General features: G+C 34.0%; 1 protein-coding gene across 3 annotated transcripts in view; it reads right to left on the reverse strand.

The window, feature by feature from the left end:
• Positions 1–15,332, reverse strand: part of LOC118184218 (uncharacterized) — a 96,857-nt gene that overhangs the window by 58,758 nt on the left and 22,767 nt on the right. For all 3 annotated transcript variants that reach the window (XR_015039244.1, XM_085810042.1, XM_085810041.1), the window contains exon 4: positions 7,944–8,167. Coding sequence is in view for 2 of the 3 variants with exons in the window: in XM_085810042.1 (XP_085666168.1) it covers positions 7,944–8,167 (224 nt within the window). In the remaining variant the exon portion in view is untranslated. The remainder of the gene's footprint in view (positions 1–7,943; positions 8,168–15,332) is intronic.

Here is a 15,332-nt window from a genome sequence, read left to right on the forward strand (position 1 = left end):
CTGTGAACAGGTACTATGACCTTGATTTTTTAATCACTTTATTATCTGTGTATGGGCTATACACATATTGAATTTAATAAAAAACAACCACTTCCTTCATGGTGCACTGATTTTTTTGCAAAAGACTGTATTTTAGAATATTTAGAAAAGTGGTTGATAAGAGTTGGCATGAAAAATAACGAAACTGGTATACCAGGGTTTCTTAACTTTTAAAACTCTCAGTTATGTGAATGACTACTGTAGTAAATCAAAACCTTATGAATTAAATGGATGTGTGGCTGATACAAAAGAACGCACACCAAGAATTATGCAGAAGAATAAAAGAGGTGCACTTCATTTCAAAATACACTTGAGAGTTCTTTTCCCCAATGTAAGTGAAACAGATAATTATAACGTTATGGCAAAATTAGGAAACATGGCCTAAGTTATCATTACATGTGATTAAAGACAAAAAGCATGTCAAGGTTTTTGTTTTTTATCTTTTGAACCTACAGACAATAGCATATCTAAAAACTTTTGGTCAGCATTTCATGAACATCAACTACAAGCAGATTGAATACAAGAGCTGAAACAAAGGATTTTCATGGCCAAAATGCTAGGCAATCATATAAGACTCAACAAAGTACACAAAATGGAAGACTGAAATTCCTGTTTTGGACCAGGAGTTCTAGTGATGATCAGAATCCTGAATAGAATATACTTCATTAATAATATACAACAAAGTAATACACATGGATAACACAAAGTTAATTATGATACTCATTGCAAAGTGTACAAATAGGATGATGATGTGCATCAATTACTTGAACAAATATGTAACAGCATGATAACACAGGTAAAGTATAGAGGTCCCTTGTAATTTTTATGATACTGCTTTCAGATATTTACAGAGAGACAGATATTTCAGATATTTACAGAGAGACAGATATTTCAGATATTTACGTATTTGAGAGGAAGGAAATGAAACTCTAAAACTACAGCACATACATCAATGGTGAAACTGTTTTTTCTTGTTAGTCTGGATGACCTATTACTGGCCATTGAAAGAGATGATTATATTTCAGATGCCATTGACAAATCACCAGATGCTGCGAAACAGAGCCAGCCATCAGTAGATTCCAAAGAGGATAAAAAATTTACCTCAACATTTTAAGGACTATGTAGTGTAAATCATGAATATGGACATTCAGTATTATGATGCTAGAATATATATTATTTTAATGCGCAGAATAAAATACACTAGTTTTTTTTTTTTTTTTTTTGCCAATGTGCAAGTTAATTATTATTGCATGTAAAAATGATGTAAGAGCTAGCTTTTTAATTTTAGTTTCATTATGTAATGAAGCTATGCAATGTATTACTACTACTCTATGCAATGCTGTATACAATTTCAATAAATTTTGGGCCTTTTAGAATTATTTATGATTTTTACTTTTGAAAGCTGGATAGATGTTTACACAAAAATAAATGCACATGGCAATTTCAAGTAAATGAAAAATAAGAAACCTAAATTTTAAAATGCTTCTATATTTAATATAGAACAGACTCCCTGTCAATCAGGGCAATACTGAGAATGATGTACATGATTAGCTGAAAAGTTAAAATCACAGTTAATCCAACGGAAGTTAAAAAAAGAGAGGAAGGTGAATAACTGTATAAGTAATATTATAATTGTAATATTAACAGAAAAATACTACTATTTTTAAGCAGTTTTATTCAGAGTATAAATTAATTGGGTTACATAAATTAAATCAGCTAAAGGACATATTTCAAAATAAAAAGTATAATGTTTTTGTTCTTTTATTTTGATAGGAATCAATGGTGGAAACACTAAATTTTCATTTACAATTTATTTTTAATAGGTGATTTAACAATATTTAAATATACTAAATTGTGCACTGCTGTTGATAAAATCAAGTCCTACATACTATGACATCATCTGCTATGACTGCTGTTACACTATACACTTTCTTCTCTCTGCTTTTTCTGCAGAGATTTTGCTTTATTTTGATGGTCTGTGAAAGCAATTTTTCCATCATTCCACAATAAACAAATGTACCTTTTCTTAAACAAGGCCAAATACACTCATGTGCATAAATTAAGGATTATGCAAAATCAGGCAAAGGAAGAGTTAGAAGCAAAACAAATTTGACTTATTTGTAAAGCTTATTTATTAAACAAAAGGTAAAGAGAGAGAAAAAAAAAGATGCTATATGTTTGATATTATTAAAAAAATGAGTGATTTTTTCTCCCTGAAGCAAATTACAAAAAAAAAAAAAAAAAAAAAAAAAAAAAAAAAAACTACAAAAAAACCAATATTACATGGTTGGTATGATTGTTAATACATTGTATGTCTGTCTCCCAGACGATGCAATACAGTCCGTACAACGCCTAGGCATGCTCAGTGTCAAATTATCGATCTGATATTGGGGGATATTACACCACTCAAAAAGCAATGCTCTCCGAAGTTCCGGTAGACATGTAGGAGGAGATTGACGGGCTGCAACTCGTCCGCCAAGCATGTCCCACACATTCTCTACTGGATTCAAGTCCAGTGAGAATGCTGGCCAGTCCATACGGGTGATATCCTCCGATTGACGGCATTCGCTTATGATGTTTGCACGGTGAGGACGGGTGTTGTCATCCATAAACAGAAATTGTGTGCCCATGGCGTTCCGAAACAAACGTACATGTTGTTCCAGAATGACGTCCTGATAGATTTGGCTTGTCATGGTTCCATTTTGAACATGCAGGTCAGTTCTGGAACCCAGAATAATTTCACCCCAAACGAGCATTCCTGCACCACCGTAACGGTGTCTTTCAATGATGTTTTCTTGGTGGTAACGGGTACCTGGAGCTCTCCGTATGAAAGTCCGGCGAGAATCAGACTGCAAGCTAAACCTGGACTCGACGGAAAACATCACACAAGCCCATTGTTGCGGTGTCCACAATGCATGCTCTCTACTCCAGGCTAATCGCAGGCGACAGTGAGTTGCAGTAAATGGAAAGCATCTGACAGGTCTACGAGCATATAGACCAATCTGCCCTAAGCTTCTGTACATGGTCTGGCTTGAAATTGTCGTACTAGTGGCTGAAGAGAGCTGACGAGACAGGTCTGAGGCTGTGCTCCGCCTGTTTCTTTTGGCAGTAACTGCCAAATACCGGTCCTCATTCGGCATTGTAACTCTGGGGCAACCTGTGCTGTAACCTCTACTCACATTACCATCATCTTGGAATCATTGCCAAAGCCTGGAGATGACACTCTAGGCAATTCCAATTTTGTCTGATACTTCCAGTTGGGTACGCCCACATTCGAGATGGCTGATAATTCTACCAGGTAAAAAATCATCCAAATGCGTCCTTTGTGTCATAACTATTCGGTTATTGCACTGAAATGCTTATAAAGTGCCTGCGAACAATTTTACTTCTTTGCCTGTATTCCTTATATATCACTCTCTTACACTCTCGTCATTTTGACGTACCATCGGTGTCATCTGGTTACTTCCTGAAATTTGCATATGATTCTTGAAGATGTGTGTAGTGATTTTACAGGTGATATATTTATTTTAGAGTTTGATTTCCCCGTGAATCTGAATTATCCTTAATTTATGGACATGAGTGTAAATCACAAGCTGACTGTAGTTAAAAATATCATAGATGAAATAAGACAATTTGATCAAAGAAGAAATGATTCATTATACTAAAACTGAAGAGACCATATATTATTTATGTATTTTTATCAAAGCTATAATATATATTCAAAGACAAAAGTCTAAGGCTATCATAAAGTATGAAGTAAATATGATAACAGACGAAAGCTTGAAAATTCCATTTTTACAATGAATAAGAAATAATATTTGTAGAATCAAATCACATATTCATTTCCAGAATAATTCTAGTAATATAGATGGGAAAACAATAAAAAAGAATACTATATTTGTCAACAAAATAAAAATGTCTTATAAGAAAAAAATGTGTAACACAATTTACGTATCAATCTACTTTCAAAATTTCATGTGAGGTCATAAACAGTGAAACCTCTATTTGTGACCACCAACCTCTTACAACGATCAGTATTTCAGAAAATAAAAATAAATATTGCTATTGAAAACCAGCCCCCTTACATTAGCCAATTGCACAGAAAACCCAAATCTTCTGGAAACTACTGGTGGCCATCTTAGAAAGAGTTCAGAGTATTTTAATTATGCTATTTGTACAACAATATGTAATGAATTATTGATCATTGTTGCAACCCCCTTGTATTGCGCTGTGGTCCCTAATCTTAATCCAAACATACTTGATGTTATAATGAATTTCAGAACATTCAGTATTGCATTTTGCGTCGACATCGAGAAGGCATTTTTGCAAATTGCAATTACTGAAGATGATCGGAACTATTTAAAATTTTTATGGTTTAGTAATGAAAAGGACAACGTTGAATTTTTTAGGTTTACGCATGCATTCTTTGGTGTAACTTGCAGTCCTTTCATATTGGCAGCTACAATTAAACATCCTATTCGAAAATATAACGTACATCCCAAAGTTGTTAAGATTTTAGATTCTTCTTTGTTTGTAGATGACTTAATAACGGGTTTGATGCTGAAGCTTTCTATTTGTTTGTCAACTGCTTCAGCTATTTTTAAAGAAGCAGGAATGAATTTGCGAGAATTTAATACCAATTCTGCTCATAGAAAAGTGTGGAAGAAAAATAAATTATGTGATTCACGAGAAAATTCGAACAATAGGATAAAGGTATTGGGATTACTTTGGGATGCTGATTCGGATACTTTGCATTTTGAGACGCAATCTCTTCCCGATAGCTGGGAATTTAATCCAACTAAACGAACTGCTCTCAAGGTTATGCTGAAAATATTTGACCTTACAGGACTTTTTGCCCCCTTTTTTTTGTTCGAATGAAACATCTATTACAAGAAGCATGGCAACGAGGTTTGGGGTGGGATACTGTTTTGCCCAATGATTTGAAAGAAGATTTTGAAAGCTGGATCTCGGAATTTGTGCAATTTAATAAATTTGAAATACCTCGAAAATATTTCCCTCAAGGTTATGATCTTTCCGATAGAATACAAGTTCATATTTTTTCAGATGCCAACCCTAAGGCTTATGGAGCTGTTGCCTATTTCCGTAAAATCACCAATGATAATGAAATTAAAACCTGTCTAATTTGGGCTAAATGTAGAGTCTCGCCCATTAAACATCTAACAATTCCTAGCCTTGAACTTACGGGGGCATTAATCGTGGCAAGAATGAGCAAATATCTAAAAAGTGTTTTTTCCCAGAATTGTGACATTTACTTGTGCTCGGATTCAACCATAACACTACACTAGGTTAAGGGATCACCTTTGAATTGGAAACCCTTTGTAGCAAATAGAGTTATGGAAATTCAATCTTTAACTGATCCCAAAATTTGGAACCATATCCCGGGTAAAGATAATCCAAGTGACCTTTTAACCAGAGGTGAAAAATTGAATAATCTCATCGAAAACAAGTTATGGTTTTATGGTTCTGAATGGTTATCAATGCCAAGTCACATGTGGCCCAAACCCGAAAATATCGTTATTAATAATGATGCTAAAGATGTTATAGACGAAAAGAAATCCCATTCAAATTCTACACAACTGTCTTGTGCTGTTGACGTATTTCCAGATTCGCTGCTAAAATTAGAAAATTTTAGTTCTTTAAACAAGGTGTACAATATTACGGCATGGTTCTTGAGATTTTTAAACAAGATTGATAAAAGGAAGTTTAAAATTTCAGGCCAACTCTCATCTTCAGAAATTGAAAAGGCGGAATTATATTGGATAAAACAGACAGAACAAATTGCATTTAATCGTGAAATTATGTCTCTAAAACATGAAAAGCCTATTGATAAAGGTTCGTTATACAATCTGAACACAAAAATTTGATGAAAACGGTTTGTTAGTTGTTTCGGGAAGACTTTAATTTTCTGAGTTTTCTCAAAAGGAAAAACATCCTTGGACTCTGTCAGTTGGAAATTTTAGTAATTTATTAACTAAGAATGCTCATGAAAAGGTTTTCCATTTTGGTATTACATGCACCTTAGCTCATCTGAGGGAAAAATATTTCATAATTAAAGGCAGAAAACATGTTAAATCAGTGTTAAAAAATTGCATGATTTGTAAAAGGTTCAGTGCATCCCCTGGAAAACAAGATATTGCTCCATTACCGAGGGATAGAATAATTGAATCCCCTCCTTTATGACCTGTGCTGTTGACTTCGCTGGTCCCATTTATATCAAAGAAAAAACAGGCTCAGAAAAGGCACACATTGTATTATTCACTTGCGCTGTCACAAGAGCTGTTCATCTCGAAGTAGCAAGTAATTTGAGCACTGAAACTTTTATATTAGCCCTTAAACGATTCATATCCAGAAGAGGACTATGTAAAACAATTTATGGTGACAATGCAAAAATCTTCATAAAGGCCGATTGTTTTTTAAAAGAAGTTTGGAGCCGAATTTCCCAACCTGATGTTCAGCAGTATTTCAAAGAAAATGGTATCATGTGGAAATTTATTATTCCTAGAGCTAGTTGGTGGGGCAGATTTTGGGAACGCATGGTATGTTCTATAAAAACCCCTTTGAAGAAAATCCTCCATAGATCATGCCTCATCTATGAAGAAATTCAAACAACGCTGACCAAAATTAAAGCTGTCATCAGCAGTTGTCCTCTGACTTATCTTAATCTAAGATAACAACGAACCTCTTCCAATTATCCAATCTCATTTTCTGATTGGTAAGCATTTAAATTCCTTGCCAGATGTCAAGTATTTAGCTGAACCCAAATCAAACAAAATTGTTGTCACGAAAATGTTGAGACACAAACAAGTCATCGCTCATTTCTGGAAACATTGGCGTAAAGAATATTTACTTGAACTTCGCTCAGCCAATTTATCCCCTCGCACTAACACTCCTTCTATATTCAAAACTGGTGATGTAGTGTTCATTCAGGAGGACAAAATGCCAAAACACTTATGGAAATTTGGAGTGGTCAAGGAACTGTTTCTTGGTAGAGATGATAAAGTACGTTCCTATGCCCTTCAGACATCTTCTGGTATAATTAAACGACCAATTCAATTACTCTACAAACTAGAACTTGATCATGATTGACATTTTATTATTTAGCAATGAACAATCTTTTCTACTCTTTTTTTTTTTTTTTTTTTTTGGAAGTATTTCTTGATTATGTGTTCTAATTCAGTTTGTTATTGTATTTGTAGACTTCAGTTTATTCTTCAGATGTTTTCTGTGAAAGTAAGTAATTTCATTCTTACGTTGTATGTTTATAATATTTCTATTTGTTAATTTCTTTTGAAATAATTAGATGCTGAACAATTGTCCTTGTTCATCCAGGGGCAGTGTGTTGCACATCCCTTGTATTGCGCTGTGGCACCAATTTATTCTCGCCAAGTATTTAAATGTAACCCTATATATTTCTTCTTGTATGTCTAGCAGATTAGATTAGATTAGATAAGGGTTTGAAGCAAGTCTTTGACGCTATATCCGGATAGTTTTGATTTGAACCGAGATTAAATTCTTGGTAATAATAATAATGATAATTTTAGAAATTTGTTAATAAAACTTAGTTAGTTTTATTTGAACTATTATTATTTTACTTGAAAGTCTTTTTATTTTGATTCCGAATATGATTGATAAAGCTTACCTTGTGCATCTTCAATCATAAAAAGTTTAACTACATTTAACCATATCCCCATCAACTACTTATGCATTATAATTGGAATGGCTGCAGCATCAGTTTAATTTCTCATATTTCATAGAGATGTTCTAAAAAATTTACTCTTGAGGAAGAAAATCCAGTATCAAAGCTACAATAATTTCTCTGAAAACGCCATGATTAAGAATGTGGTCATACACGTAAAAATGTAATTTTTTAATAAAATTCTCACCTTATCAATTCTAGGAACACCAATATCAGTTGCTTTTTTAGCAAAAGCTATTCTAGCATCACCACCATAAGCTAAAAATTCTTGAAGCTCGGAACTCTGAGCAATTGGGCCTTGACTGCAAAGTTCTTTCAAGTAGCTTTCTAAAAACGACTTTCTTTCTGTAATATTCTTTTTATCCAAGTTTGAAAATGGTAATGCTAACCATTTACTTGGTCCTTTTATTCCTAAATGAAATAAATATATAGGCATACATATCAACATAAAGCATACAGTCAAAAAGATTTCACTTATATACTCGAATTTAAATTGTATGTTACGGTGAAACACCGAAATCTGGAGAATGTCGACTTTCACCGGTATATGTCAACATTCACATAGTCTCTTGGTGTATGTCCGAAATATTTTCCAAATACTCTTATTTCTGACACTGGTCAATGTCGACATTCACCATGTACTAATGGTGAATGTTGAACATATAACAATATTATATTTTCTTCTCCGTAATTCAGTCGCGAATAAACGCACTTGAGACTTGAAATAAGAACTTAAGAACACGAGAACCTAAAACACACAATACATTCAAAATGAGAAAGGAAAATAATATAAGTTAAAAACTTACTTAATTATACAGTACGTTCGTTCTAAATGAGAAAATAAAATAACAGCAATAAAAAACTAACTAAATTATGTGATTCAAATCTTATTTATTGCAACAACTTAAACTATTATGGCACTTTATGACCTCTCTTTTCGACTTTCACCAGAGCATATCTGTGATTGTCGACATACACCGGTGAGGGTCCGAATATACAAGAATGTAGTGAAATATTCGGTCTTTCACCGACGTATTTGGTGAATGTTGATATTCTCCGGTGAAAGTCGACATTCTCCAATTTCGGTCTTTCACGGTAACCTATACACAAATACAGGGTGTTTATAAAGTCTCTATACATTTTAAAGAAATATGTTCCAATTACAATTTCTTTGGAGACGATCTGAAAGAATAGCCATTGTTTGTTCCTGTACACATGAATTAATGTATCAACAGGTGCAGGACTTTGCCTGCAAATTCATGAAACAAGCCCCTACCAAAGCAGCTATTAAAAACCTTAGTAAAAAACATTCAAGCAAACTGGTAGTGTAAAAGATGAAAGACCTTTCTGGGAGACCTTCAATAACACCACAAGTTGAGCAATGCACACAAGAAGCCATTACATGTAGCTCCCAGGCATCTACACGAAGACTCAGCCGGGAACACAGTATTATTGCATTATTTTCTTCCATTACGTTTTACGTATATATGAGGTTTGTGCGGATTTGGAGTGAATAATGACGACAGCACTTGATTAAATATCAAAACACACTTTATTGGCCAGTATTCTAAAGACAGCTCCAAATTTATGTTTTACAGTCGTCAAAGATCTACTACAAACACAGCGAATCAATCAGCAACACATCCTTCACAATATCAGGCTATATTGGTGGAGACAGCTTCACTGCAAAGCACTAGCGTACAGCTCCCGACTCTGCTCGGTCGTTCTCGGAACTCTCGAGACTCTCCACGCTACAGCTCGTGATGCACTCGACAATACGCTACAGTATGACTCCCGACTCTTCGGTTTAGTCATTCCTGGAGCTCAACACACTCTCTCGAGGATGCACTAACCTCGATACACTAACAGACTCTTTCGATGCACTTGACGACCCACTCGGCACTCGCTGACCAACTATCAACTTGATTGACTCTGCACGGACTGACTAAACGAGACACTAACTCTCCTCGTACCAGCAGGGCTTATACAGTCAAAAGTCGTTAATTCGGACACCCATAATCCGGAATGATCTATAATCCGGACCTCAAAGCTACAAATGCGAATATGCGTGCGAAAAATACGTTTATGAATGCACGTTTAATGTATAACGGACGGTATAAGCTAAAATTATCTAATTCAGTTGATGGTGCAGATTGCGTTGTTCCTTAATCTTCGAATTGGATTCGGCTTAGTATTTTTTTGCAGACTGTGAGAGCAATTTTATAAAAGTAGGCTTGAACTTTCGATTATGTCAAATAGAATTTCTGATATACATTTACTAATATGTAAAGGAGCTACAAAGCGAAAGTATGTTTCGAAGTCCATTAAACAAAAAGTGGAATTGCTTCAAAAAATGGATAAAGGCATATCCTTTGTTTATCTAAACTTTAACGTTTGTTTATTTAAACTTTGTTTATCTTTAACGCCGCGGCGCGCAATGAATTGGAAATTGATCTGTCAGCACTATTCTTATCTTCAGGGCAGATATTTTTATTTTATTTGGCTTATAATTCCTTACTAAATGTAGTATTTCATCTCGATGTACTCCATCTTTGATATGATTTAAATCAAATTCCTCATCATTATAATTCGCTTCCGATAGTGAAGAAAGTGACAGAGGTTATTGAAAACGAAAAAATTTCGATTGACAAATTAGTCGGTATTCTCAACACAGCAATTATAGTACTTGAACAGCAGAACTTTGTAACTGAACAAGAAATCATGTCTGTTTATAGAATTAAAGAGAATGTATAATCACATAAAAAAACGAAGCAACTTAAACAGCTTACATTGAAAGAAATGTTTAATAAAGTAAACAAATAAATATTAAGCTTTTTTTTGTAAATTTTGATACCCTTTACATCATAATTGTTCTTGATTTCATAAATTACGGTTTCATATTTTTAATTTTATAATTTCTGGATGGCATCTTACCAGATTTAAACTGATGATCTATCTATAATCCGGAATCGCCGAAGTCCCGACGAGTTCAAATGACTTTTGACTGTGTAGCTTTTGGCTTGTGTTCGACAACATTCTGGGCTAAACCGTTAAGCACCGTAAACCGTTCACTCCAGAAGGTTCTTCATCTGTCTATGGCAGACTGCCAAGTTTGTCACCAAATGAGTGATTTCTCACCAAATGTGGCAACCCTAAACCTGCTTTGCGGGGAAGCCATCTTACCTATCATCTTATTTCGTAACAGTATTTTGCACACTACTGTTTGGAAAACTTTATCATTTAAACAAGGATGGCTACCACATTCAAACTGTATATGTGCTTGAAGCCGAGGACTATGCAGCTCAGCAAGTCATGTGTTATGATTCGTAGGAAGCTGTGGGTAATGAGAACTTAATGGAGAATGTTCTCTTTGGCGACGAAGGCGCATTCCATCTCAGCGGCCATTTTCATAGACGTAATTGCCGAACGAGGGCTGATGAACAACCAAACATGCTATACAAATCTTAGGGAGCCACACCTAAAGTTAATGTATGGATCGCATTGACCAAGTCTAAGCTCTGTGAACCTTTCATGTTTGCAGAAAAGACCATGACTGGAGAAATTTATCTCGATATATTGCAAAAATATCTTGAGCCAAAGGTTGTATCAGATGGCATTATTGACACTGTTGTCTACCAATAGGGTGGGACACTTCCCCATTTTGTTATTATTGTGTGTAATTATCTTAATAAACTTTTCCTGATAGGTGGATTGGTCGTGGCTCTCAACGGCTTTGGGCTCCACAATCTTGAGACTTAACAACCCTAGAATTTTTTGTATGGGATTGGTTTTTATTATTATTTTTTTTCAAGTTAAAAGTGTACCGAGTGAAGACTGGCAGCACTGAACAATTAAAAAAGTAAATTATGGCTGCAGCAGCTGAAATTACTCCAATAACTTTACATAAGGTGTTCCAGAGTGTAGTGGAACGGTGGCAATTGTGCCTAGACACTCAGGGGGCCACTTTAAATTGTACTAATTTAATGTTCTATTATGTTGAATTTTCGTGTACATAACTTTTATTTCAGAATAAAGCCTGTTTAAGCAAACATGTATAGAAACTTTATAAACACCCTGTATAATGCAGGTGAATACCCATAGAAAAGTTTTCATGGGCATACTCTAAATAAGCTTCATAAGAACTTGCAATGTAAGAAATCAGCACTTACAAGCTGAAGAGTGAATCACTGAGAGTTTTACAAATGAAAAATAAAGAAACATGAATTTGCATAAATTGAAAAGCAAATCTGTAATATTTAGGAAAGGCACAACAAAAATTAGGTGTGACTTGTCAAAAGTCCATGATCCGGAATCGTCAATGCTTTGGCAATTCCAAAAATTTTCAGCTCAATTTAATCTAATAAGATGGCATGATGGAGTAATTATAAAATAAAAAGTATGATATACAGTCAAAAGTCATTAATTCAGAAACCCATAATCCGAAATGATCTATAATCCGGACCTCAAAGCTACAAACTTTTTGCGCATGCATCTTATTTTTTAATTTTGTTTCAGAATTTTGACATTGAAAAATTATTTTTATCACCTGGTATTCTTTGACTCTATTCTGTATCACTTTGGTTGTCAGTTTTTTTAGTTCTTTTAACACTTTCATATTCAATTTTTATACACTCAGTCTCAATATTGTTGTGAATTGACACATTTTATAAAATTGAATCTTCATATCTTCCCTCATTAATATTTGTAACATTAGTTTGCAATAAAAAGTTTTTAACTGATTTTAAGAGATCAGACCTTTACGGCTGCGAATATGCGTGTGCGCATGCACATAATATGTTTACGCATGCGCATTTAATGTATAACGGACGGTATAAGCTAAGCTAAAATTATCTAATTCAGTTAATGTTGCAGATTGCGTTGTTCCTTAATCTTTGAACTGGATCTGGCTTATTATTTTCTGCAGACTATTAGAGAAATTTTATAAAAGTAAGCTTGAACTTTCCATTATGTCAAAAAGAGTTTCTGATTCTGGAGCTGCCAAAAGATCTACAAAGCGAAAGCAAAAAGTGCAATTGTTGCAAAAAATGGATAAAGGCATGAAGAAAGTGACAGAGAGGTTAGTATTTAAATAGAATTTCCGATACGTATTTACTAATATGTAAAGGATCTACAAAGCGAAAGTATATTTCGAAGTCCATTAAACGAAAAGTGGAATTTGCAAAAAATGGATAAAGGCTATCCTTCGTTTCTCTAACCATTCCGAAACCTATTTATCAATTTCAAGCTGCTGTGTGTGCGTGGGGGGGGGGGTGAGACTCCACGGCGTGCAATGAATTGGAAGTTGATCTGCCAGCACTATCCTTATCCTCAGGGCAGATGTTTTTATTTTATTTGGCTTATAATTCCTTACTAAATGTAGTACTTCATCTCGATGTACTCCGTCTTTGATATGATTTAAATCAAATTCCTTGTCATTATAATTTGCTTCAAATAGTGAAGAAAGTGACACAGAGGTTATTGAAAACGAAAAAATTTCGATTGACAAATTAGTCAGTATTCTCGACACAGCAATTATAGGACTTGAACAGTGGAACTTTGTAACTGAAGAAGATATTATGTCTGTTTATAGAATTAAAGAGAAAGTATTATCACATAAAATGAAGCAACTTAAACAACTTACATTGAAAGAAATGTTTAATGTTTTAAGAAATGTTTAAAAGTAAAACAAATAAATACTAAGCTTTTTTTTTTTTTTTTTTTGTAAATTTTAATACCCTTTAGATCATAATTGTTCTTTATTTCATAAATTACGGTTTCATTTCTGCATGCCATCTTACCATATTTAAACTGATGATCTATAATCCGGAATCTCCGAAGTCCCGGCGAGTCCGGATTAACGACTTTTGACTGTAGTTGTTTATGAAATAATGAAGAATTTTATGTCCTCACAAGAATCAAAATTCATACACACACACACAAAAGCTCAACATTTATTTATTTATTTTATTAAAATTTTGAAATATTCATTTGTAAATTGCTCGGCTGCTTTAGTATTAGCTGATTTTTTTTTTTTTTTTTTTTTTTGCCTGGCATTTTAAACGCCTCATACACAAAATTTTTTAACTTGGTTAACAAAATTGTCTAATATGCACCTTTAAGTTTTTAAATCCATTTCCTCGTGAAATATTTTGCCTTGAACATTAGCATTACACCCATCACCCGGCGTGCCCTCACTGAAATGCTGTCTTACCTATTCAATCATTACTTTGTCAAAATCATCTCTTTTAACGAATGATTTTTTTTTCAGTCATTCATTACGATTGAAGTTTTACTCTTTTTTTTAAGGCCATACTCTTCACATAATTTTAAAAATCTTTGTCCATTTTTTGTTTGATTGATGCTGTTACATGCTTTCACTCAGCAGCTCTGGAACTAGAAACTCTTTTAAACATAACAAAAATTCAAGACAGCTGTAATAATAACAGCCTGCAAAAATAATAAATTTGATCAATTTAGAAAGTTAACAAAAAGTGCTATTATCTATGTTAAATGAACATTAATTCTGCAGAATCTAATTCTTTCTCCCTTTCCTATTGCTATGCCAACAAAGAAAACCAGTATAAGCAAGAACCCACTCCAAAGAATTATGTCTTGACTCTCCCTTTATTAATTAGATAAGACAGAAAACTTCTAACTCCTCACAATAACTTAAAGGCCACAAGTGCGGCAGTGGGTAATATCAATACAACATTAATCTGTGTATTGTCATTTTGATTCTCTAGCTAGCAGATGTTTGAAAGTGATATAGGGAAACCTCAGTTTGTTGACAGAAAACTCCCTTTTGTGGCATACTTTCTTTTCCTTGAGTATTATATTCTCCATTCCTAAACATTGTAGAGAAAAAAATTCTCAAAAAAGAATTGCTAGTGATCTGAAGTTCCACATATTAGATCACTCCAGATATTAGAAGGTGGATTTTGACTGGGTGTAACATTTTCTACTGAAGAAACTGTAGTAGACAATGTACCATTCATAGAATGGGTCAGCACAAACTGTCTACACTTATAAGGCATGATTGGCACATATCATATCCAAGCTCAACACCTGAAGGATCAATGTAGATTATAGGCTGCTACAGATTGACAAAAGAATAATCGTGCCACACAGCTTAAAGACACAATGGTGGCATGTCAGTCTTAATATTAAAACCCAAAGTAATTGACAGAATTTACATAAATCTGTGCAGTTTAAGCTAGAGAAGTTGATCTTCTACTCATGCTCAACTGTGGAAAACACATTATACACGGACACTCCAACTTGACTGATGGTGAGAGCATTAGAACTAGCTGTCTACCCACAGGTCATCAACTCACGATGTCAGATGAATCTCATTTGCTGCTGTATGAGACTAGTAAAAAAGGCATTAAGTAAGTGAGCCCATAGAAATACACAGGAAATTTAATTAAATTCAAAACATCAATGGCTTTATGATGCTGTGGAAAGTAAATTGGTATATCATATGAAAATCATTAAAGATTATATGCTACTAGAATTTGCTGGTTGACCTATAAAGACATACTTATCAAATCTTTTGCGAATCCTACAGGCAGTAGTT

This window comes from Stegodyphus dumicola, chromosome X2 (assembly GCF_044657685.1).
Source record: "Stegodyphus dumicola isolate Sdum_Otavi_A_Nest chromosome X2, ASM4465768v1".
NCBI lineage: Eukaryota > Metazoa > Arthropoda > Arachnida > Araneae > Eresidae > Stegodyphus > Stegodyphus dumicola.